The sequence below is a fragment of the Dromaius novaehollandiae genome, chromosome 7 (assembly GCF_036370855.1).
Source record: "Dromaius novaehollandiae isolate bDroNov1 chromosome 7, bDroNov1.hap1, whole genome shotgun sequence".
Classification (NCBI taxonomy): Eukaryota; Metazoa; Chordata; class Aves; order Casuariiformes; family Dromaiidae; genus Dromaius; species Dromaius novaehollandiae.
This window is the reverse complement of record NC_088104.1, coordinates 37,530,912-37,557,126: the sequence shown is the minus strand read 5'-3', so window position 1 is coordinate 37,557,126 and position 26,215 is coordinate 37,530,912. Positions and strand designations below refer to the sequence as shown.

General features: G+C 39.1%; 2 protein-coding genes and 2 long non-coding RNA genes across 11 annotated transcripts in view; 1 reads left to right on the top strand and 3 right to left on the bottom strand.

The window, feature by feature from the left end:
- CARF (calcium responsive transcription factor) overlaps positions 1–7,096 on the bottom strand; it is a 37,627-nt gene extending 30,531 nt beyond the window's left edge. Inside the window, exons 1-3 of one of the 6 annotated variants that reach the window (XM_064515212.1) lie at positions 6,895–7,014; positions 2,645–2,725; positions 1,478–1,599 (exon numbers count right to left, since the gene is read on the bottom strand). In XM_064515212.1, coding sequence (XP_064371282.1) covers positions 1,478–1,599; positions 2,645–2,672 — 150 coding nt within the window. In that variant the 5' untranslated portion in view covers positions 2,673–2,725; positions 6,895–7,014. Of the gene's footprint in view, positions 1–1,477; positions 1,600–2,644; positions 2,726–6,781 lie in introns of all 6 variants that reach the window. The other 5 variants (XM_064515214.1, XM_064515213.1, XM_064515216.1 and 2 more) reach the window with 5 other exon arrangements.
- Positions 7,088–15,297, top strand: WDR12 (WD repeat domain 12). The gene is made up of 13 exons (XM_026123411.2): positions 7,088–7,220; positions 7,296–7,390; positions 7,499–7,593; positions 8,250–8,356; positions 9,229–9,344; positions 9,710–9,864; positions 10,613–10,658; positions 11,505–11,590; positions 11,786–11,926; positions 12,052–12,157; positions 13,012–13,144; positions 14,001–14,073; positions 14,819–15,297. Exons 1-13 carry the CDS (start codon positions 7,180–7,182, stop codon positions 14,894–14,896), a joined length of 1,272 nt encoding a protein of 423 aa, XP_025979196.2. The 5' UTR covers positions 7,088–7,179; the 3' UTR covers positions 14,897–15,297.
- LOC135328883 (uncharacterized) lies at positions 12,008–13,029 on the bottom strand. Its single transcript, XR_010390039.1, has 2 exons — positions 12,898–13,029; positions 12,008–12,236 (listed from the first exon to the last, which is right to left on the bottom strand). It is a non-coding gene; the product is annotated as an uncharacterized LOC135328883 (long non-coding RNA).
- Positions 15,298–15,429: 132 nt separating the features above from the next.
- The window catches only part of LOC112989448 (uncharacterized), a 28,749-nt gene continuing 17,963 nt past the window's right edge, over positions 15,430–26,215 (bottom strand). The window contains exons 3-5 of one of the 3 annotated variants that reach the window (XR_010390038.1): positions 17,782–17,872; positions 17,088–17,285; positions 15,430–15,963 (exon numbers count right to left, since the gene is read on the bottom strand). This is a non-coding gene — a long non-coding RNA (uncharacterized LOC112989448). Of the gene's footprint in view, positions 15,964–16,992; positions 17,286–17,781; positions 17,873–22,075; positions 22,126–26,215 lie in introns of those variants that run through there. The other 2 variants (XR_003260833.2, XR_010390037.1) reach the window with 2 other exon arrangements.

Below are 26,215 nucleotides of genomic sequence, written 5' to 3'. Positions count from 1 at the left end.
CTTTCCTTCCGATCAAGAAGCTCCTAACTAACACTAGCAGTTCTGTTTTTGTTTTCCATTTCCATGTTGAAAATATAAATACATTTCTGCTTCCTAGTAGAGACTGTCTCTACTAAGGGGAAAGAAAACGCCTTGTGTCCACAATCTGTTCCCAAAAATTGCTCATCACTTCGAAAAACTTGAGTCCATCTAGGAACTAAAGGTTAAAAAAGACACCAAAACCCTAAAACATCCAACAACTCAATTTCACAATGAAAGAAATCCTAGATATTCTTCTACCCAGCTTTCACATACATGCATTTAGGTAAGAAGACAAAAATCTCTGTAAGATAACAAATGCATTCCTAACTCTTCACTGCAAAAGAAACACAAGCAGCACAAAACAACAAATTCAAATGAAAGAATTTATATAGTGCAAGACCAAGAATCGGATTTTATTAATATCGCTTAAAAAATATGCACTCAGAGCTTATTCTCATCAAGCTTGTGGAACTGGGTTGTTACAGCACTCTCCATTTTTATATAGTTTAAAAGCTTAAGCACAAATATCTGTCCTTTTCAAACTCAGACAATGCAAAATATTAAACATTTTAAAATAATGAAAAATAAGCAGCCCTTGTGCAGGATATCATATCAGGCTGCCACTTGGCCAGTGCAAGGAGGAATGCAATTTGTTACATCTCTTGCAGCAAACACATAACCAACTCTGATGTTACTGCAACAAAAAATTTGCAAACCACCTATCCAAAAAGTGAGGAAAGTGTTTCTAAATTCTACATTAACGTCAGAATTGGCCCAAATAACATCCTCAAAATTTCTGAAGTTTCAGCAGGGAGGATTTATATCTGACTGTTGTAAACTACACAAGAGCAGCAGCGATGAATGCCTGGCACTGGTTGATTTAAAGACATTGTGTAGTATAGGGGCCATGAGCACACTACTAAAACAAACACTACCTGAATGATATTTTATGTTAGCAGTAGTTAGCACAAGAACATTTATACGTGGAAATATTTCTAAAATACCTGGCAACGTTAGATAAAAAAGACACTTAACACTCCCCTCCCTTGGTAGCTAGACAGTGTCCTTTATCCTCAGCTTCCTATTTCCACACATACGATCACAAAGCAATTTGACCTCATTTTCAACTGTTCTGAAGCTCTCTTATTCCCAGGCACATCATCAAGCATTCTTTCAATATAGGGTTTTCTTAACACAATACAAATACATATTTCTTCAGCACTACAACAGAATCTACTAAATACCATTATTACGAAGCTGTCTAGTTACATGCAACATCTAGACATTCATCAGTCCAAATATGATGCAAGAAGCCGAGGTAAGTAACTGTTGTACTTTGTAAAAGGACGTGCTGTATTAGTATCAAGAGAAAAATACACATATGGACAAAATATCATACTGTAAATTCAGAGGATGGAAAGAAAGCATCCACAATGATAAGACATTCAGATCTCACCTTAAAAATCCGATCATCTCTTTTTGACTCTGCTGTACTACTACAGTTGATTACCAACAAGTCACTGCATCTTTCCATAGTGACATCATGATCAACTCCATTTTCTTCCATTACAAGAGGACCTGGAAGAGTGAAAAAACTTTATTTCAGCCTCCCATGTAAATGTACTTTAGACTTAACCAAGACATTGCTGTATTTTTCTCGTCTTACTAATTTAGCCTTACAAGTTCCAAACCCATTACAAGCTAATGGCAGAGCTCTCAAGATAAAATCCTTGCCTCCTTATTATTTTATATATTTCTCACTACAGAAAAATTTCAGTGGATTGCTCCAGGAGCACAGTTTAGCTCCTCATACAAGAGAAATCTGGTTTTCCAAGAAATCACAGACTTTGACTTGTTGTCTTTGTGCACACAGATACAGAACATACATACATGTCCTCATCCTCTTCGTCTAAATATGTCCATGAGCACACATCTAACAACTTCACACATCTAGAGAATACTTGATATTTAAAGTCAGCACTGCCTTATAAAAATACTACTCATCTACTTCAACACACAGGACTTGTGTAAACACACAGGACTTGTGTTATTCCTCTTTGCCATGCAGCCATCTTGAAGTAAATTACAGTTGTTTTAAAGCAGTATGAAACAACAACTAAATGAAAAAGAATTACTATTGTTAGTTTGCAGCAATAAATTTTAGGCAGGAAAAATGCCAGATATTCAAAACAAAGCATGGCATGAATCATGTGATAAAGAACAAAAAGCCAGAGCTCCCACAAATTCGGACATTTGTGGGATCACATCCCACAAGAAAAGTATTTCAAAAAGCTCAGCTGCCCATTCTAAACCTCTAAGCAAGCAGAGAATATTAGGCAGTGAACTGCTACATCCACAGGATAATGTTTCTCCTAGACAGTACACCCTTTAGAGCAGCAACCAAACCAAACCCAAACACATATAAACAATGAGACAAAATGTCAATTAAATTAACTTGTCCTCTACATTACTAGAGTGTATATATATTCTAGAGTACACAATGCCAAACCAAAGAGAAGAAATCTTAATTTGTGCAATTTTGGAGGGGGGGAAGCATTCAGGATTTTTTCTTTCAGGATTTATTTTAAAGCCAGGCAGCATTATGTTAGCACATGACTCCTACCAGCCTTATCTTCTTCACTACACCGCATGGTACACTTCTTGAGATGGACCTTCTTGGTTGTGACATTTCAACCATTTACTGCTTTAGTAAAGAGAACATACAAGGCTAGTAAATCATCTGAAAAGAACTGTACAACCCATGAAGCACAAATTTGTTTTGCAAAGACATAGTGGACCACGGGCAAAGTAAATCCACATCTCTTTGGCTTTTGAAGCTTAATAAAGCATACTGCTGATACGAAGAACATTCCAAACTTAAGCTGCTCATATGCTCAATATACTAAATACTTTAATCTACAGCAGATTTAGTTTTCCATTCAATTTTCAAATGATAACACTCCAAACCTAGTTCCAAATGAAGTTACTTCATGTTTACTGAATATTTTGCAGCTTTGGATTTGACGAAAATGATGAGAAATTTCAGTTTAAACATTTGAAGGATGTTAACAGCAAATGAAAAAGCATAGAAAACTAGATTTCACCATTACTCAATCATTTTTCCCCAATTAAAAGACATAAAGTAAGAAGATACATCAGTTTTGCCAAAGCAATACATTAACTCTTATAGACTGAAGATGTTCATTCCACAGATATTGATGGCATATACTCTGAGTGCATTAGAAACCTACCACGGAACACAAGAATAGCCACACTGAGATGGACCAATGGTCCATGAAGACAAATATCCAGCATCCAACACTGGCTAACAATAATCCACAGGGAAAAACAATAACAGTAGGGCAAATAAATATTTACCCAGCTTCCAGTTATAAACAGCCCAGAAATTTCTTGAGCCTGAAGTAGTATCTTTCTGTTTAAAAAGCCCTTGGTACATGTTCTGTGAGTTTGTCTAACCACCGTTTTAATCTAGTAGACTATTAGCATGCACATCACCCTGGGCAGTAATAAACTTCATAGTTTAACCACACACGTGTCATTATCCTAAGTTCTGTGAAACTCCAAACAAGAAAAGATAGCTCTTGTTCTAAAATAATATATTTTTACTGATACTTAGAAGTATAAACATATTTAATAGATTTCATAGTCATAAAAATAATGCCAGCAAATTGCCTAAATAAGACAGTTAAATGCTGTGTATATGTATACATGGGCATAGCTGGCCACGGATGAGTAAATAATACACAAGTATCTCTTCCTTTCATAAACACGCATCACAAAAATTTCAAATGCAACACCACTGCATCATACATTTAATAATAGGTTGAAGAAGTGTCACAGTTTAGTGTTAGTGTAAAACTGGATCAAAAGCTCTATTCCTCTGTACATACATCAAACAGAAGCAACTCTATGCCTCAGCTTTAGCCTTAGGACAGCTCCACCCAAACCACTCTAGCCTATGTTCTGCTCTCCATGAATTCCACCACTCCAAGGCTGTTTCCAACCCAATAGTTAGCCTATTCTAACACTGTAAGACTGGTTCCTTCTCTCTGCTTCCCATCTGGGAAGCACTTTGCTCAGAATAAAAGGATCACTCATATCTGTGGCGTTGCTATGCTTGGTTCCACTCCAGAGAGTAAGCAGCCAGGGGAACGCTAGCATAAGCAAAAACATTGACCATTGCTGGTGTCTTAAGTACAGTCTTACACACAGGATTTTCAAGAAAGCATACATTATGTACTGCAGTCTAGCCTACAGTATTACCATCAGCAGTTCAAGTCCAAAGACAAATATGCTGACAGTTTAAGATCATTCAGCAAAAAGCAAAAGGCAGGAAGACCTCAATCCATTTTGCCATCAAGAGCTCCCATGACAATACACCTGTCAAAACTAGTGACACCTGTTGCATATGCTATGCTCTCACTAAAATGACTGTCATCCACAAATGTAGCTTGCATAACATCAAAAATTCTCAAGAGTAGGAGGATTTCAATACACAGAGGTGAATCTTTCATATAACAGAATTATCAATATCATCTGTAATCCAGAAGCCCATATACTGATCTTTATATATAAACATTTTTAAGATAGTAACAGAAAAATAAAAATATCATTACTTTAAAAAAACATTATTGGCTAGTTATCCCCCACCACTGCCACCTAAGGCAGAGTACTAGATTTCTGTATTTTCTTCCCTCTCATTTCTTATTTCATGATCACACCTATACCTAGAAATTACAAGCAGTGGTCCCTAAAAATACATACATTCTAGACCAACATCATTTTAAGGTCTCATATTAACTCTTGCTTCCACCTTCCCTCAGTTTTGAAGCCTCTATGTGAAGGCAACATGTGGCCAGATCCCAAATGGAAGCACTGCCTTTCAGAATCCCAGAGCTAATTATTTTAGTACTGAGTCGACAGTGCAAGATTTTAGTCTCAAGAAGAAAGCTAAACTGTAAAAAAAACAGATGAGTCTATTGCGATAGTAAGAACATTCTGCCTAGGAACACTTTGTCTGGGGAAAAACATGGGGTAAAAAAGGGAACTCTCTTACATTGTTGAAGTCTGACTTTTCAATAAATATCCATGTTAAAAATCAAAGCCTGAGTGTGCAAGTTCATGTTTCTAGTGCTTCTGATAGGGATATGCCTCATTCTTGTTTTGGTTTTATTTATAATTCATGACAGGAAATGCACACAGTTAAAAGCCTCACCCGCAATCTGCTCCAGGTTTCCCACAAAATAATTCAAAGTTACTATAAAAAGATCTAAGATAATTACAAAGCTTAATACAAGTAAGCACCCTCTCTGAAAAAGTGGTCTCTGATGACATTTCTCTGACAAGCAAATCATTATAAAGGGCATCAATTATAGTAGAATATAATGGGGAGGAATTTAGGGCATGGTGATCCCTTCAAGTGAATGAGTTACAATTGTAGCTTTACATTAACTTGTACCAGGTCCGAGATACAGCTCATCTCCATCATGGAAGAACAAGGGGTACTGTTAAGTATGCACAGAAGGTCTCACAACTGACGTACAAACCACAATAATAACTGACGAGTCATTACAAAAAAATCTGGGAGCTACTACTTAAAATGCTTTTCAAACTAAGTAAGTTATTTTGTGTATCTAACACAAGTAATAAGAAAACACACTTGTAGCAATTACAACATTATTAATGTTGACATAAAACATAGATCTTTTAAATACACTTGACAAAAGACACAGAAAACATGACTGGAGTCTCAGAAAAACATCAAGATGCAACACTTGTCTGTGCCAGCAATTCACCCCAACCTGAATTATCACACAGTGAAAACTCAAGCTATTCCCAGAGAGCCCACAAGTAACTGTCAAAAAGGCAGGAAGGGGGGGGGGGGGGAATCAAACACACTAAGTGCTCACAGAAGCATCCTTCTCCAAGAGAAAAAAAAATCACTTACAGCTTCTTTTAGAATTCACTGTATGTTGGGGTTATTGTTTTTAAAAGGAATTTTATTATTTATGTGTCACTTTATATGCAAACACAAGCCAAACTGTATAAAGACGCTATCAGCAGCAACAATCATCCCCCCCAGCCCTCCTGAGCTCCAGACTGCGGCAGTGATGTAGCCCCTCAAGGAAAACTACTCGCCACTGTGATCAAGGGGGCAAAGTCGGTACCACACACTGCCTTACACTGGCCGTTCCTGGCCAGGGCTGGGCATACGGCAGGACTGGCTCTCCCTCAGGTGAGGGCGGCCACCAAGCCCACAGGTCCAGCAGCGTGAGCACTGATGGAGAGCCTGGGAGCACCGCATGGGAACAGCCCCTACACCCCCAGCCCCTGGGGAAGCAGCGGGCTCCACTTCTGGAGAGCCTCCCAGCCTGGGGCAAACGGTGAGCGAGTTTACTCCCTACCCTCCAGTGGGGCAAACGGGGGGAGAACCTCAGCCCCTCCCCCTCATGCCCTGCTCCCTCCCTGGGCCAAACCGAGGGGGAACCTCATGCCCTGCCCCTGGAGGCGGCGGGCAGGGGGGCACCTCACCGCCGACCTCCACTCGCTCTCCGGGGCGGACGCGGCCCCCTGCCTCCTTCCCCTCAGAGGGAGGAGGCGCAAGCCGCCCGCGCGCGACCGTTACGCCGTCCCCACACAACGGCCCGCGCGCGACCGTTACGCCGACTCCACACAACGGCTCGCGCGCGCGACCGTTACCCCGCCCCCGCGCGACGGCCCGCGCGCGCGAGACCGTTACCCCCGACGGCCGCGCGGCAGGGGGCGGGACGGGACGCCGGGGGCGGCCCTGCGCGGCGCGGCCGCCGCCGTCCCGCGGAGAGCGGGGAAAGCTCCAGAAGGAGTCCACTCAACCTGGCCTCGGCTCCCGCAGGCTGCCCCGCCAGGACCGCCCCTCGGCGCACGCGCCGGCAGCGCCGCAGCTCGGGCAACCGCCGCCCGCCCTGCAGCCGGGCAGCGCGCGCAGAGAGCGCCGGGACGGCAGCGGGGGAGACGGCGGCGCCTCCGGGCAGCCGTAGTCCGCACGCCGCGCAAGGCACGCCGGGGGTTGTGGTCTCCGCGTCGCGCTGCGGCGCCGCGCGCCTGCGCCCTTGGGACAGGCGCGACGAGTCGGCGGCCGAGCGCTCGAGCGGCGGCAGCATGGCGCAGCTCCCGGCGCGGTTCCGCACCGAGAGCCAGAGGTGGGGGGCGGGCGGCGGCGGCGGCGGGCGGGGGCCGCGGGCGGGCTGGTCGGTAACGGCGCTGTGTGCCCGCAGGTACGCCGTGGAGGATGTGCCCTTCTCGGTGCCCGCGGCCTCCGAGGTCGGCGACCTCAGCAGCCTCATCAACAAGCTGCTGGCGGCCCGCGACGGTAGGTGGCTGCTGCTTTCACCTCGCGGCGGCTCCGGTGCCCGGGCCCGGCCGCCGAGCGGCGCCGCCTGAGCAGGGCTTCCCCCCCCCCCCCCGCGGTGTGTTTCAGCCGGCCACAAGCATGTGGAATTCGACTTCCTCGTCAACGGGCAGTTCCTGCGGGTGCCGCTGGTCGCGCACATGGAAATGGAAAACATCCCCACGGTGAGAGACGCCCGCCTCGCCCCTGCCTGCCGGGCCGGGGACGGGCTCTGGGCGGGCGGCACCGAGGCACTCTCCTCCCAGCTGGGAAAGCGTCCGGCTTCGGGAAGCTTCCCTCTATTTTACCGTGTTTAGTCCCTTTCTGGACTGCAGGTAGTCCTCATGGTTAGGGAGCCTGGGACTGAGCAGTGCAAGGAACATCCTTATCCCGTCCGTTGTCATTGTATAGCTCAGCAGTAAACTCTTGTCTGATTCAGTTCATTGTTAACATACTTCTGCTTCCTGCTCTACTAACTACATTGGAGGGGGGAAGAAGGGGAGGTTAGCGTTATCTCTGGAAACGTCCACTGCATTTAAGTATTTTAAATCCTAGTTTTACAGTGGTTAGATACAGAAGAAGAGGAACCTGAAGAGTAAAACGATTTTCTTTTGCTTCCAACTTGTTATTAATAGTAGTTTGTTAAGACTATGGAAAGCCATATGATCCAGGGACTTTTTTCTAAAGACCGCAGTTCCAGTAGCATAGGTGGCAAAGGACTTGGACAGCCAAGATCTTTGCCCAATAAACTTATATATTTGTATCACACTACACTTAATTATTACTATTTTTGATTAAAGAATAAAACCACACTAAATAAGCATTTTGTCTGTGAGCTCAGGAAGAAGTGGTGGAGATAGAGTATGTGGAGAAGTACATGGCACCTCAGCCAGAGGAATGCATCTTCCACGACGACTGGATCAGTTCTGTTCAAGCCACTGAAGAATGGTACCACACTTACCAGTTCTAAGTTTTGCCTGCTTAAGCCTATTGTAAGCAGAGGACTCTGGTGTCAAATGGAGTAGTAGTCTTTCTCTTTGATAATCTTTCCTTTTTCACCTTTTTCTGTTTTTGTTCTGATTTGACCTGGCAAGTCAGTCAGCTACTTGCTTTGGAAAGTAGCTCAGTTTAACACCTCTGTTCCATGCTGACTTTAACACAAGTGGAAAATAACTAGGGTCACGGAAGATGATATATTTTTAATACAAATGCATAATACCAATGCTGCTTACTGTCCTTTCTCTCAAAGGACAGCACTGATTTCTTTCTTTTCAAATTTTTTAAGCATAAACCCTTTTTACTTCAAATGTGACATTCACGTAGCAACAAATATATCCGCAGAACCTTTGTGCAGAGCTTTTTTTAAAAAAACAGTACTTAAAATTGCCATTTTCTGCTGTATTTTCAAGTTTCTTGTCCACTCAGGTAGGCAACATTTCTATGCTATGTAATGGTTTGAAAATGCTTTGAGATGCTCTAGTACTATACTGTGAACAATGAATTATCTTTCATTTCAAATGACATATGAGATCTTAAATTATGTATCAGTCTTACCTAGCAGCATACATAGTATTCTTATTTCATTGCTTTTCTTTTTTTCTGTACTCCTAGCCTTGCAGTTGTAGACTTTCACGAAGCTTAGCTCTGTAACAAAAAGTTCATTTACTTTCCAGAACTCACGTTTTTACACAAAGTAGTTCAGTATTTCATTTCAGATAACCAGTTACTATACTAACATTTTTCTAAGTTTCTGATAGAGAAGTTTTTTCATAGAACATTTGTTTTAAAGACAAGAGTGTTTCAAGTTCTGTACCTTGTAGGATATTAACTGGCTCCTATGACCAGACTGCTCGAATCTGGTCTTTGGAAGGAAAATCCATTATGACAATAGCTGGGCATACAGAAGTAGTGAAGGACGTGGCATGGGTAAAACAAGGTCAGTATATCTTATTATGGGACTAATAATAGTTTGATTTATTGGGAGAGAAACATCAATATTCCTCAACCAAAGAATATTCAATAATCTAGGTGTCACAATTATTTTAGCCTGTCAGTGGTGGTAGAAATAATTGTGTCTAAAAATAGGTCCATTGACAGTAATGAACATGCACATTGTCTATAACCAGTCTTCATTAGCAGGTATTTTTATACATATTTACATTCGTTGTACTTGCAGGGTAATTTGATGTAAACTGAGATGTATATGGGGTTCTGTGTATCTCTTATTTCTTGACTGGAATAATTATTCTAAAGGCTTTGGAAAGTTGGGCTGAGTGTGAGCATGTCTTCTTTCTTCCTCAGACAGTTTATCATGCCTGTTACTCAGTGCTTCTATGGACCAAACTATCCTGCTATGGGAGTGGAACGTGGAGAGAAACAAAGTGAAAGCCCTCCACTGCTGCAGGGGACACGCTGGGAGCGTAGACTCCATAGCAGTTGATTGCACAAGAACTAAAGTGAGTGACTCGCAAAAAGAAATCTTTGTCTTTTGGGATGTTAACAGCCTATATTTCAAAAATCATGTTTTGGTCATCGTGTTGCTATGACTGACACGCTGAAATCTCTGGTCTTGTTATAAATGATGGTTATTAAGGATTACTGGTGTTACATCAACACAAGGTCATCTTTTCAAAGAGATGCACTTAACCTCCAATATTGCAAAAAGCAATACTTGACTTTGACTTTAGGTAGCACAAGATATTGTACTGCTGCTTTTGACTTCTGTGAGTAAAGTTGGATGTTTAAGTAAATGTTGCAGATAGCATAAATTTGAGTGTGGGTTGTAATGAACTGTTTTCAGATTAGACCTAAATTCCCACAATAGTATTGGATATGAAAAAAATTTGCAAAATGATACTCAGAAAAAGCAGGTGGCAAAGGAGTTTTTCTTTTTATCCAGGAATTCAATAGTAAGAGCATTCATACTGAAAGTGGAGTCATCCTTCTCTGCTTGACTCAATATCAGACAGGTTAAAATAAAACCTTTTGGTGCTGAAGCAAATAAAGAAGTCTTTTGTAGGCATTTTTCTTGCAAGGAAAGGGAAAAAAATTGATCTATACCAAAAAAAATTTGTTTTCAGGATGCTAGTGCTGTTCTTCATGTATTTTAAGCATTGGCTAATTTTTTCAAGCAGCATATGGATTTAGTATGGCTTACAAGGTCTTTCTGGATCAGCTTCTAACAAAATGTTTCTGTTCATACAGTTCTGCAGTGGATCTTGGGATAAGATGTTAAAGATCTGGTCTGCAGGTAAGATAAGTGTAAGCTGGGATTCTTGGCTTTGCAGAACTTCAAAATGGTGCTTATGACAAACGATGATGGATATCTGAATATTTTTGTCTTTAAGGAAAATTTGAATATGTAATAATATCAAAGGCAAGCTACAACAATTTTTTGCAGTAGCTTTGCAAGACTATATCACTATCTTAAGTTACTGTTCTTTGTTTGCGGACACTTAATTTTCAGGTACGGTTGACTACTGCCTGCTGCCGTTTACAAACTACTGAGTGTTCTGAATAAAGTACCTGTTTCATGTGTTTTTAACAGGTTAATATAAGTGTGCAAGTTTGAATATGGACTCTTTATAAATCAAAAGCTTATGGGTTATTTTCCTGTTCTATTGTTGGCACCATGACATAGAAGACAACGAGATGGCCAGATCTTTTCTAGAAATATAGACTAATCACACTTGATCTGAATGTCTTCTTTTGCTATGACAAGTTATGCTCTTTCAGTATGAGAGTATATATGTAGGTACTGTAGCTAAAACAAAGATTGTGTTTACCTCACGGCTTGATTCTTCTGTTGGGATTTTCCATGAGGAAGGATGGTTTTAAAAATACAACAGGAACTTCAGAGTTCAGTTAGTTGTTCTATTTTAAAACTGTATGACCTGAAGAAGATCACTTAATTTATGTTCATTTTCCTCACACACAAAATGGAGATAATACTGATATCATTAGAGGTGTATGGTTAAATTAAATCATGCATCATAAATGAGTTAGATACTGTGATGACATGAGTTTCTGCATAATCTCTTATATGACAGTGCATTTCAAAAGTCTCTGAATCGAGTTTGACTGTCTTCTGTCATAGTACCTACAGATGAAGAGGATGAAATGGAAGAGGCGGCTAACAGACCACGGAAAAAGCAGAAAACTGAACAGTTGGGCCTCACAAGGGTAAGATGAGGTCCAGGTTTGCCCACAATTTCACTTTAAAATTGTGGCCACATAAAATAATTTATCTTTGTTACAACTGGCTACATGGAAACTTCTGATGACGTGTCTGAGGCTGATCAGACACACATTTATTTGTTGAAACAATAGCTTTGTCTGTGATACTCAATCTAGTCTCTTCTCACCCTTAAATTTTAGACACCCCTCACAACCCTCTCTGGCCACACAGAAGCCATCTCTTCTGTGCTGTGGTCAGATGCTGAAGAAATTTGCAGTGCATCATGGGACCACACCATTAAACTGTGGGATGCTGAGACAGGAGGTCTCAAATCAACTTTGGTGAGATCGCTATGCGCAGTTTAAAGTATTTTGTCAGTAGGTGCAACTACAGTCCAGGTTAAAGTAAAAAGCTGTACAAAATGAAAGACAGGAGCTCCTTTTTTATTCCTTTCTTTTTTTGACAGACAGGAAACAAAGTGTTTAATTCTGTCTCCTACTCACCACTGTGTCGACGCTTAGCATCTGGGAGCACTGACAGACATATTAGACTATGGGATCCTCGCAGCAAAGGTGAGCTAAAACGTGCATGTGCACAAAGTTCGAACTTCTCGTTGGAAGACATCTCACAGACTGTTTTCTGATGCCTCTGCTGGAAACAAGCCATTTGGGAGCTTTTATGTAATACAAGGATTACTTCTGTTTTCCATTATCTGATGGAAATTCTTCCATTTCTTACCTAACAATTTAGAAAATTAACTCAGCTTTAAGTTTTCTGTACTTTTTTAAACTTACTAATGAATGTTCAATTGTGAAGTTACAGGCCTAAAACTTCGCTTGCTTGTTTTGTTTTGTTTTTCTTTTTGGCGGGAGTCAGTCCCTCTACCTGGATGCCACACCTAAGTTTAAATTGGGGGGACCATCATTAAAGTGAAATAGTAGCCAATTTGTTCTGATGTAATGCTGCCATGTCTGACAGGGTGGCTAATCACTTATGACTGAGCCTACCAGATTTATTTCATAGACATTTTTACTTGTTTAGCTTCTATAAATCTGATTCAGGATTTAACAGTATTATCTTCAGGGGAAAAACTTCACTATTATATTGTTAATAATACAAGCCTTCCTCTCCCCCCTCCCCCCCCCCCCCCCCCAAAAAAAAAATGTTTGTAAAGAGAGTTTAGTGATGAGAAAATAAGTTTTGGGTTTTTTAGTTCTTTTTACCAGAACTTGTATGGCAATGTTTGCTTTCTTCAAAGTTCACTTTGTTTTTTGAAGTTAGAATTACAGAATAATAGAGAAGAAACTCTTACCTTGAACACCTAGGTGTGGCTCTGACTGCTTTTTCTCACTGGATTTTGTATGCATCTTAAAAGGACCTGTTTCAGTTGACATCTGCTGGGTGGCTTTTTTCTTCTTCTGTCCAGATGGCTCCTTGGTTCTCCTGTCTCTGACTTCTCACACAGGCTGGGTAACATCTGTGAAGTGGTCACCCACCCACGAGCATCAGCTGATTTCAGGTTCTCTGGACAACATTGTGAAGCTTTGGGACACAAGGAGGTAAAACAAACATGCATTTTTTGCTACTTAAAGGCATGTGAGCTTATAGAGTCAGTAAACCTAGTGAAATGGGAGTAACATCCTGAAAAGTGAACAGAGAGAAAGAACTGAGAAAGAAGAGCCTCAGTGTCTGTGGAAATCCTTTAGCATCTAGGAGTCAAGCACATAAGGAAAGGGAGAAAAATACTTGAGTCCTACCAGAGGACCAATGGCTTAACATCTATGGGAGCTGTATCATGGTCCAATGCAAGACTCATCTGGCATTAATAATAGCAATGATTGAAATGCAAAAGGCAGCAATGGTAATATTGCTACTGTGATTAAGAACAGCAGAGGCTATGCTAAACATTCCTCTGTCTTAATGAACAAAACACATTCTGTTTCTAAAGAACAAGCTTAGTAGTATGAAGCTTTACTTGCTCCCCTTTTCAGACCTTTCATAACAAATCTCGAAGGAAAGAATTAAATTGCATTTGTAAGACGTAAATGGTTTGTCTGGAAAATACACACACTCAAGCAGTATCCACATAGAAGGAGAAAACTGTATAATAAATTGTTCCTAAAAAAGCAAACTCCTTAAACTTAAATCTCATTAAAGTTGTTTGCAAGCAGGTGAAAAATATTGCTGCTTTTCCTTTGGGGGATATAGGAGAGGTTAAAACTGATGTGATCAGCTCTGGAGAAAGCAATGAAAATGCAACAGATGGATATCTGTCCTTTGTGAAAGCACTTGTAACTGCTAGACCACATGTGTTTGATAGCATCTTGCCAATATTTCTTCCGGGGACCAATTTTGCATACAGTAACTGCCCACATAATTTTGGATGTTTGACAGTAAATGTCTTTGTTTTACCAGTTGCAAAGCTCCTCTGTACGACTTGGCTGCTCATGAAGACAAGGTTTTGTGTGTGGACTGGACAGAAGCAGGGGTAAGAACCTCAGGAGCAAGATCCTCAATTTACATGCACAGTGGTTAGGAAGAGGGCTACAAGCAGTTACGAACCATTTTTGCTTTATGCTTAAAGGTGGAAGAGAGCAGGAAGTTTTAAATGTGCTTTGATTGATACTGGGCAAAAGAGAAAGAGTTACTGTCTTACACATTGTGGCACTTTCCCATACCATCATGCAAGGAAGGAGGATGGAGCTTTAAGTGCCATAGCATTAAGTGGGCATTACACCAATACTCCAAACAGAGAAGGATGTGAGAACAACAGAATCCCTTACTGAGAAAAATACATATTCAAAGGTAGTTTGCTTCGATGGGGACCAAAGAGGCAGCATGAACAGACAGCTGGGGCATGGCAGTACATATTGAAGGGGGAACTGTACAGTAACCTGTTCTGCTGTAGTGAGAAACACAGATGTGTAGAAGGGGAGAAACAATTTTGTTAATGTTCAGGTTCTCAGTTTAGCCTCTGTTCTCAGGAAATGGGAAAAGGCAGAAAAAACTTTAGAAATTTTCCCACAAAACTTTGCTTTTTCTACTTTTAGGAGGAGGGCAAGAGATAAGACTACTTCTGCTCTTTGATTCTGGGTTTTGGTCTTGTGTTCAAAGTTCATTATTCATGACTTCTCTTGTTTAGCTCTTCAAAGGAAAGAAAATTGGACTCCTCAACTGTTTGCGTATTTTGCTCAGTTTTGATACTAATCACAGTTTGTTTTTCCTCTCATTAGTTGCTACTGAGTGGCGGTGCAGACAACAAACTGTACTGCTACAAATACCCAGCCATAGCCTCTGATGTTGGAGCATGAAGGTCAACAGCCAGAAGATTTGTAAAAGATACTTTGCAGCAGTCCCTCTCTGTTGGCATCTCTACACAACTTACATCTGAAGACAACAGTTTTCTGTAGCTCAGAGAGCAGCTGTTTCTGTTTTTTTGTATTGGTAACCTATATCCATATTTATAATGGAGGAAGGGCAACAAGCAGCTTTAAACAAGATTAGAGTGAAACAAAATTCAAATGGTATTCCCTCCCTTTTTGATGAGCAAACATGGCATAGAATTAACATTTCTCTTGTAAGAAGACTGTACAAAACCTACTGCCGTGTATTAAGAGTCAACTGTTCCTGATATTTGCAGAAAAATTACTCACTGGACTAAATTATTTTTTAAGTTTACCCATTTTTCCTTAAAATAAAGCTTTTATCTATAGTTCATTGTTTTAGTGCCTCACTTCAGACAGAATTTAGACTTCTGCAGCTCTCATTTCAGTATGGCTGTTGCCAGTTCTTTAGATTAGGTCCTTAATTGACAAGTCCAGTCCTACTGTTGGGGATGAAGACTTTTGTTTGCAGTGCAAATGGTATGATTTACTTACAAAGAAACTTGACAGACTTACTGGGAAATGGAAAATTCCATTTTTTATTGCTCAGAAGTTAGGGCTGTACATAAGTACTTTATGAAAATATCCCTGACTTGTTCTACAGTACATACTGTATTGCAGTGCAGTACAACTAATGTGATGCCTTACTGCTAAAAAAAACACGCAGGTATAGCTTTACAAAATGAGATATTCAGTCCCTTTGAAAACTGCAACTGTTAGTCAAAGTGACATGACGCTCCAATGAACTATAACAATCTGTAGCATTCTCACTATCAGCTTAGTTTAGAAACATTAATATTACTTAGACTTAACAAATCCCCACTGCTATTAATTGCTTCAGTTTCAAGTACTGAATCCATTAGACCTACCACACTTGTCACCTGTATCAAATACACAGAGTCTACCTACAAAGGTAGGGTTCAGGAGATTGCAGTTGAGAAGCAGGAGGATTTTACACCCTCTTCTCATCTTGGGTTCTCTTATTCAGAACAGTACTGCATCAGACACAGAAAAAAGAACTAATTAAACCATATTAACATTATAAAGTGATACTAGCATAACTGTAGCATACTTTTCAAATGCATCTCTCTATTCAGTGTTCCAGAACCTACAAGAATGCTTTTTAGATTTGACTACTTGACAGTTCTTAGGATTCTCTGTAATCTTAATTTTAAAATATTTTAATGAAAATACTTGTTTTCCTCCAAACATGCAGTTCCCTCCTTTAAAATAACAATGTGAAATTAGAATGGCCAGCATAAGTTGATTTTAAAATTTTGAAAATTTAGTCAAAAACAAAATAATTTTTCCAGACCAAGGTGCTGATAGTGGTTCGTTCAACTCACTTTAAAGAAAACAACAACAACAACAAAAACCCACATTTCTGCATATTTCTAGTGTCCTGGTAGCATTATATGGAACAGTAAAGAATTGTTTTACATACTAACAGCTAGTTTTCCTTAAACATGAAAGGGATATTACAACTGAGGGAAGTAAATACAATCAGCTGTTGCAATCTTTACCTATTTTGGTGTCAATAAGGACATGGATTGAAATTGAAAATGACACATTAGCCACTTTCTTATGTTTTGTGTTTAGTATTAGAAAATGTCATCTGTCATAATTCTAGACAGGTCTAATCATTATCTGTTTGACAGTTTCTTTTTCAAGTTGGCACCCCAAAATAGAAATTCTTATACTGGTTATTTTTTAGGTCCTTGAACTGAATTAATATGTTCATATAAGCACAAGACATTGTGCAGGAGGACCAAAAGGAATGAAACTATTCTGATTTGAGAATACTGCATGGAAACTACAAGTTCTGGAGTTTGTATTCAGTCTGCAGGGACAAAGCTATATAGCTTGCTATTTTTGGCCAATCTCTGACCAAACTTACGATTCTTAAAATATTTTCCAACTTTTTGGGGGGAAGGAGGGGGGGAGGAAGCACCTGCTTTGTTTTTGAAAGGCTTTGCAATTAATTGTTCTTTTTTTGCTGTATCCTAATACCTGGCTTAAGCTATTAACTTCTGCTAGCATGCATACACTAAATACAGTTCAAACAACATTACACATTAAGGCACATGTTAGAAGTGTTAATTTTAAGACAAGGGCTCACCTACTTGGTCCTTGGTCACTCTTGCATTTTCTGTTCATATGTTTGCTTTTTCCCCAGCGTTCTCTTGTTTTGGGACTTTCATCTCTGCTTCTGGATGATTGTCATCCTTTCCTACAGCCAGCTTTGGCAGAGTGCTGGCTTTTCTGTCTTGTTGGCATTTTGTTTGTTTTTTCTTTAAAGTTGTCAGCCTTCTCTCAGCTAGGACATTGAATTAAAAACATGGGAAGGGGGAAGGAAACTGTAACTGTTCTAGCGAAAGTGACACAATAAAACCTAAATCCGAATGTGCGTATAACGCAGTTCACCATGGTACCATCCAAAAAATCAGCGGCTTTTCCATAAACCATGCAAACCCTCCATCACGAAGGAGTACGCCGGCTCCACCCACAGCGCTGCGGACAGCAGTCTCAACCTGCAGGCAGCTCATGGCTTTCAGCTCCACAAATTGCATGTTCCACTTCAGATACTTCCTCCCCAGCCAAATACTTTACTACTGGTTGTTACCTCTCCTGATCGACTTTGCTCACTGCACCACTTCACTGTGGTCTTCCCCTCCAAACCCGCTGGCCCAAGACCACCACCCACGCCTGGCCCTTCCCTCTGCAACTGGTCCCAGACCCACTCAGTACCAGCCTCCCCCACGCATCCACTTTCTGGGCAACCCGCATATTTACAACCTCAGACTTGCTGTTACCTGTGACATGTCACCTGTCCTTCAGTGCCAGGCACATTCCTCTGGTAGCACTCGTGCATATGGGGAGATACGGAAGGGCACAGCTTCATAACTGTTTGGGAAAAAGCCACAGAGGCTCAGAAAAGTAGTAGTCACATATGTTTATTCCTTGTAGAGAAGGGGGTAACTCCCTACGCTGGATGGGTTACAGAGATGGAACATGTTGGGCCTTCCCCAATCTGTTTTACCAAGAAGTGGGACTGCTCACTTCAAAGCACTGTACTGGCAACTTCGGCAGGGCCAACTCGCTTTGTGCTTAGGTGGAAAAGGGGCATTAGCTTGGTCTGTTTTTGTAGCCGTTTGCATGGAGGCTGCAAAACACTTCAGATCAATTACTTCAAACATAGCAGCTGTTCCCAAAATGACCCTGTAACCCATAAGCCACAAGTGTCCTAAACCTCCCAGACAGATCCCCTGGAAAACATCCAAGGAACTAAGGTGCAATTTCCTCCACTTGAGAGCGTGCCGTCTAAAGGCACCACTCATAGCTGTGCCTTCCTAAGAGACCCTTGGAGCACGAATTCCGTCTTTCTAGAGGGAATTTCCCAGAACTGCTTCTAGATTGTAGTATTGCTATGTTAGAGATGAACGTCATAATATGAAGTGTTACAACTTCAAGCTAACATTCTCGATAAAGACACAAGTATTATCCTCATGCACGGCAGGGATGACAGAGCTTACAACCCTTTCACTATCTACAATTAAGTTTACACTGTGTCAATTATTTTAACATGAAAGAGATAGGATTTAGCACAAAAGAAAAAGAAAGAGGATCATTTCAAGCTCTTCAGTTTTCTCCATGCAGGCAAGCTAGTTCCTGTAATATTATCTCCATTTAATACATCAAGAAATAGAGGAAGTTTAAAAAAGTACATAGTCTCTTGAAGCCACCACATCCCCAAAACCATGTTCTAGATCTAGAGTCGTCTCTGCCCTCTGTGTACCTCACGGCAGGCACTGCAAAAGAGAAGCTGGAAGCAATGGTGTAACAGCACATCTGCAGCTAATTATTTATTATATAAATACCTGTGTATTTATTTATTATATAAATACCAAAGCTTCTAGGGTAAAGTCAGCCTGAGTTCTGGGGAGATTTTAGAATAAAAATTGGCAAACTGTGTAGCATAATACATCACAGAAAATGTACACAAAAAAATCCAAAAAAAACTGAAATAGGTGTTTACGGAATTACATATAAGAAAACACAGATACTAGTAAACTCACTATATGCATATTCAACATCTCACTCTTTTGGAAAGCCCTAAGGACATAAATAATGCTCATTAAAATGTACACCAATATTACATAACACTTGATAAATTATAATGAGTCTTAGAATTCAGTCTGTTCGGTTCTCAAAAGCTCAGATCAGTTACCCAGATCTAGATCCAGTTGCTTATTAAAAGAAATATCAGCCAGTATCAATTTCCGTTTTATGCATTTTATTAACTGAAATGGTTAAACCAAATTTTAGCTAGCATTACTACTAGATTAGTGTAAAACAGTAGTAATATCAAAGTCAAGTCATAAGTTAATTTCAATTAATTATTGGTGTTAAATAAACAAAAAGGTCAATACGCAAACTCAAAGAAGTCAGCTACCCATTTGTTTTTAACTTGTGTCTAAATAATTCTACTAATTTGTATCAACATCTGTTACTGAATCTGTTAAATACTGTAATACTAAAGTTGCATTATCCGATATCCAATATCTAAACCAGAATGGCAAAGCTTCCTCTTAAAGTTCATACATGGACACCTCTGTCTTGCAAATAATATTTTAAGGATAAATGGGACACACATGCCATTGTTACTTACAAGAAATAAGTATTTCAAAAATTTTAAACAGACAACACACTTGAAAAAAACTGAGACGTAAACTTAGTATACCATTTTTAGTGCTTTTTCCACCTTAAATTCAGGAACATGAAAAGCATTCATACATATATCTACATACATAATCACCAATAGATAGAACTGTATGAAAAGGAGCTGGGGGGGGGGGGGGGGGGAGGGCTGTACAGCCCAGGCTGGCCAAAGCAACTGCAACACTTGCTGGCAACAGCAAACTGCAACAGTTTGCTTATGGATACAGCAACTTCCCTGCCTCAGCCTTATTTTGGCGTGCTTGAATATAAATCTTCCTCCCTGTGTCTAGCTAACCCCAGCCACGTGTTTTTTTTTTGGCATATCCATGAGTCCTTTAATAATGAATTTAATTTACCCCATAGTATAGTATCTTTCTTCAAAATATTTGGACAAAGCTGGCACAAGGTCTATTACCAAGTTATGCAACATCACCCCGAACATTTCACAATATTCTATTCACAGGGACTACCTATTTAGTGTTTTTCTTCCCTTCCCTCCTCTCTCCCAATACAAAAGTCCTGACATAAAACTATCTTTGGAGTAATTGGTCCTGAGATACTAGAAATATAATCTCATCATTTCATGTGGGAAAAAATCAATAACAAATTTCTACAAAAGTAATGGAAAAAGTTTACTGTAAAGTGAGTTACTTTATAATGTAATCATCCAAAGAACAAAAATAAAATTCAGCTCTAGAGTTATATTTAATTAGCTCCAGTCTCTCCCTGTGCTAAACTAAAAAAGAGTTTATTTTTCATTTTTTGCAAATAAGGCAGCTAAGGTCATCATTCTTATTCTGAAACTGAGCTGCAAGTCAAACAGCTTATTTTCTAAAGTCATCCTTAACAGAACAAAACTAGTATATAGCCAACTAAGATTAAACCATTTTATAACGTAAAACTAAATTTTGCATACCTGTACAAGGTATTCTCTATAGAGTTTGAAGTGAACTCCAAATTTAGTTGTTATACTGAAGTCTGACACCATTTTTATAAAGCTCTGTGGTGATTTTAAGTGTACTTCCTTGACAGATGCTTAAAACTTTGCTGAATTAAGCTAATGCCAAGGAGACTTTTTGCAAGTTACCAAAATTCTTAAATCATTTGCATTTATTGTTTCTTTTTCTTCTTTTCTATTTGCATCCTATCCTTTTATTTAGTATGGAATAGTTTACCACTAAATTTCCCAAATATATTTTTTTAGATATTCAGAGATCATGACAGTACTGTGCTACTGTATTTATTAAGCAGCAGTGAAAAGTCACCTTAAAAATATAAGATGTATTAAATAAGTTTCCACTCGCAAACTGTTTGGGGATAATTATTCTAGTGTTTTGATTTTTTTTTTAAATTCATTTAGTTTAAAATAGAATGGCTTTTCTCAACCAAAAATCACTTTCCAGCTTTTCAAATAGCTGCTTCCCCACCTGCTGCCACATTTGATAGCAGACCTACACAACAAACACTATCAGGTTTGCTCGACATGGCCTGGAATTGGTATGCAATAACAAGATATTTGTATGTACACAGTTACAGTTTCTTTTTTAAGCCTGTGAAAGCCTAGCTTCCTTCCTTCTAAATCAATGTCACCTGTATCTCTCTCTCCATTCATGTATAAATTACACAGCAGAGAGGTAGACCTTTTTTAACATTGTTTTTTGCTGCGTACAGTGGTGAGGTTTTTCCATAATGAAAATAAACTTCTATCAAGTTTAAATGAGTTTTGTGTAGGCTGATAAATTCCCAGTACGAACTCAACATACTTCACTAGATTTCCGTACATCTAACGTTAGGAGGTAGATTTAATCATATATGCTTAAAATGATTTCCACAATTTAAACATAAAAATATTTCAAAAAGGGCTTGGAAGGAGAAACTTACATAGAAAAAAGGAACATGTTTCTAATGGAAACTCCTGAGATATAAGGTTTTCTTCTGTATTTTCAGTGAAATTTTTGCAGTAGAAAGCAGTAGATAGGCATACACAGAGATTCCCCAAAGTAAAAATACACACTTTTCTTATGCTGTTAAGCTGATCAAAGTCTCATTAATTATCAACTTCTTTCTTAAACATACTATTTCTCTCCTCTCTATAGGTCACTGTGTAACATGAAGAAAGTCTAAGAAACTTGATACAGATGATCAGAAAAAGAATCCAGGGAAGTCTGAACACTGTGGTATGCAAACAACTGGAAAAAGGTCAGTAAGAATGGATAAAGTGGTGACGTATGAAGCATGTAATACCATAATGCTGTATTTTGAACTTGAAACAAAACTTTTGAAAGGAAAATAGCTAGACAGAGTGGAAAGTGCAAGGTCTGGGAAGCTAGATATTAAAATCAAGGAGCACTGGCATAACAATCAACACAACTGAATGAAAAATTTTACCTTTTAAAGTGACTTGCTGAACCTGTTAATTTGGAGACTGCGTCTGTCCTAAACAATATTCATCAACAAGCAGCATCACATTCATAGCATTTCCAATCATGTGAGAAAGAAAAGATATAATGACAAATATTAGGTAAATATTCTTGTTTACTAGTATTTTCAGTAAATGAATTTATTTGGTAGAATTTGAGAAAGGAAAACAGAAGCATTAAGCAATGTACCTATGGAAGCAATATATTAGCTGAGATGTCTTCTGATATAATGACCCTGACTCTCAAGTGGATACAGTATGTAGGGGTTGCTGCATAGGAACATACTGGAAAGTAATGAAATAAATTCAATTTTTCCTATTAAATAGAGCAGAATGAATAGCATTTGGCATTTCACTAGTACTATAAGACAAATATTTTAAACGATTTTATTTTCTAAATTATTTTCCATATTCAGCAAGTTATATTGCTAGCTGAGTATTTAGCTAATATATTGCAGATCTGTCTTTCCCCTCTGTCCTCCTCATTCTTTGGTTTGACTGTCAGAGCCATGTTACAACGGTTGTCTGATTTTTCTTTTGACTTTCCAGAAAATAAATCAAAGGAAAATATTACAAGTAGCATTAACCTGGAAAGCAAATGCAATAAGGCTTCCACCCAAATTAAGAAAGCTAGCAGATGGCTATCACAAATGAGAGACAAACAAGGCTAGAACCATATTGGAGTTTTTCCCCATACATACACAGATAAACACATGAGCTTTTCATGGGTGTAAAATATAGGACGCCATTTCCTTGAATATGTAAGACATACTTGATAACCACATAACTTGATAGCCGTATCATCAAATACAGGATTGATGACAGGAAAAACGCATTATGAGAAATTCTGTCTCCACGTTGCTCCAATTAGTTTCTTTCTGACCCCTGTCCATCTGCTGAGGAAACCCTGCCCTGCCTTGTGGATGTACCTTCGCATCTGTTAACCCTCTGCTGCAAAGCTCATGCTGAGATATCCACACTCATTAGCAGGCACTTCTGGCTGTTTTAGCACTAATTTAACATGATTATTACACAGCCTAAAGCTTAATTATCTCATTACAAAATGTCACGTATGTAGAAGATGACTAAGTTACAAGGGATGCGACTTCTGACATACTTCCGCAACATTATTCACACCAGATCTTATTCTCTCCTAGGTCATGACTCGCTTAAATCCATTTAATATATTAAACCCTACCCAATGGTTTTTGAACCTATGCAGATCCACTGAAGTCAGTGGGACTCTGAAATAACAGTCTCCCATGATCAGAGCCTACAGTTCAGCGGTATATGATGACTAGAGCAACAGGCTTTATAGCTACTGGGAATAAGAGTCATTTCCACCTTTCTCCTTAAAGTGTGGCCAGCAAGATCCACTCCAAAACACACACGATAAGGGTTAGAAATCAGATATTTCTGCCAACTGCAATATTTGGCTTGATTTTCATTAGAACTGGATTGAAATGATTCTTTGGTCCCAGAAGAATCTGAATTAAACAATGATGTCAAGAAAAGTTTGTAAACCATTAAATTATTTTTTTAAATCAGATCAGATGTTCCTTCATGATAATTTTTAAATGTTTGGTTTCCATGTTGCTAAGCATCATAACTTACATTTTGAATCCAGAAATTGTTTTGAATTAAAAAAAAATACTCTAATTCAGAAATTGTTTTACACCAAATGCTTTTAAACACTGCCTCTTACTTAGGAGCAATTTTTCATTTCAACAAGCAGGCATTTGAAAAGAAGAAAAAATTTTACTGGAAATTCCCATTCAGTTCCATCTTTCATTTCTTACCACTGCTATGATGCAATATGATTTTCTGAAAGTTCTGAGCAATGTTGTCTATTCTTATCCTTCTTCAAAATATCATTCTACATCCAATGCCTTCTTTTGTCCTTTCCCTTTGTTAAGGTTTGGTCCTGCCAATATTACTATGCACACACACCCTCCCCACAAAAGATATATATTTATATAATTTCATGCAACACCATTCACTACTGCTCATCCTCTGTCCTCACAATTTTCTTTATTTGTAGAATAACATGGTAGAACAGAACAAAAATAAAAAGGGAAATTTTGCAGGGCATTATACTCTCCTAGTGAGGAAACTGCATTAGAGATGGAAAATATTCTTTGCTTTGAGGGTTGTTAAGCACTGAAACAAGTTGCGCAGAGAGACTGTGGAATCTCCATCACTGGCAGTTCAGACCTTAACTGGAAAAGGCCCAGAGCAACCTGAGATAATTTCAAAGCTGGCCCTGCTTTCAGCAAGGGGTTGGACCAGATGACTTCCAAAGGTCCCTTCCAACCTAAATTATTCTGTGATTCTGCACGTACAAAAGCAAGAGCCACAGAGAGGTGCAATATCTTCCTTGGTAAATTGTTTTGCTTTATGCTAATATATAATATCGAGGAAAATAACGCTGAACTACTAGGCTGACTAATGGCTTTTTTATTTCTAGGGGAAAACACAATGAAGTTATTCTATCTCCCTTTCAATCCTTGTAACTGATTATGTTTTATTAATTCATGGTTCATAATACTGCATCGAAAAATCCTAGTCTTCTTTCAGAATATTTTGTATCTATGAAGTTGCTAGTTTCCCACCCACTCCCCTGCCTTCTGTTTCAAATCCTTCTCGGGATCCTTTCATAATACAAGAGATCCCTGAACCTCTAGGGATTCACAAGGAATCTGAAAATTGTTTCTAATAGCTTCATAGGAAAGAGATAATTCACACTGGAATAAATATGACGTAAGCTTAAGAATTAAAGAATTCTTAACATTTTTCTCATCACAGTGAGTTAATGCAGGCTACAAAGTTATTTAAGATTATGTGATTCAAAAAATGTGTTTCTTAAAAAAATAGTGGATCAGATTTGGGCAGATCTGTTCTATATCGTAAATGAAGTTTCAGCACTTCCTCTTTTCTCCTGTTGTAGGAAAGTCAAAAGCTTTTCTCAGGTTATATACTTCATGCCAGGTAGGAGGTCCACACACTTGACTTGGAGTTAATTTCTACTCTTTGTAAGAATGGGCCTGCTAATCTGTCTCTCCCCTCATAATCCAGGGGTGAATACAGTTTAAGAATTACCATTCTGCTTCATTTAAAAACAGTATTTGGGGGGAAGAGTTGTTTCTCCTTTTGTTTTTAAAAAAAGATATTCACGTTTGGTAGGCTTAATTATTGTTTACCTGTAAGCTAGTTTTACTAAATATGCTTTGGGAATACATCATTCTGACCGGTTGTCTGTCACACTATCCCTGTTGCACCTCCGTATAGGAGTGACACGTTTCTAGAAGAGAGCTCTTTAGGGAGAAATGCTGACCATCCTGTTCTGAAAGACAGACCTGTAAAACTACCATTCATTGCTTTCCTAATATTCAGGTAAATGGAATGAGTACTTTGCTGATTAATTCTTCAAAATTTGGCCAACTCACATGAGAGAAGCCACACAGATCTAATGTAAGGCACAGGCTACTTTGTTAGATGTTACAATTCGTATGCCAGAAAAGTCCCATCAAGCTAAAATCACCAACTATGCTTGAGTTAAGCATATTGGCACAGAACTAAAGTTATGGGCAAAACTTAGGTTAAAATTGTCATGAAAATCAATCCTAAATTGTCCTATAAATTGCAAGAAAATAGGAATAAGTGGCTTTTCAGATGCATGTATTTATAACTGTGAGAAACTGGATGAATTTGGTTCAGAAAAGACAGCTGCTCAGTCTGGATGAGCCTACCAAGCTGTCCAAATCAAAAGATTTACTGTATGAAAAGATGAAAAAGTAACTCAAACCATAACAATTTAAATTTCTGTATCTGTTACAATATCCATATTCAAAACTTCAAAATGTCAGCTTTTCAGATCTTTGCAATTTATTCCAATGGACAAGTTGGTAGCTGTGACCAATTTATGTTGTGTTGTCACAGGGGATCTTAGTATGAGTTTAAATGTTTGTAAAACCAAATAAATTTTGAAATAAGCACTCTCTCTGACTACTACAGAGACTTTTCAGCAAATAATTTGAGCACAGAAATTTCTTTGAATGTTTGAAACTATCTCTCAATGCAGACTAGCATTCACCAAAAGCCATATGGAG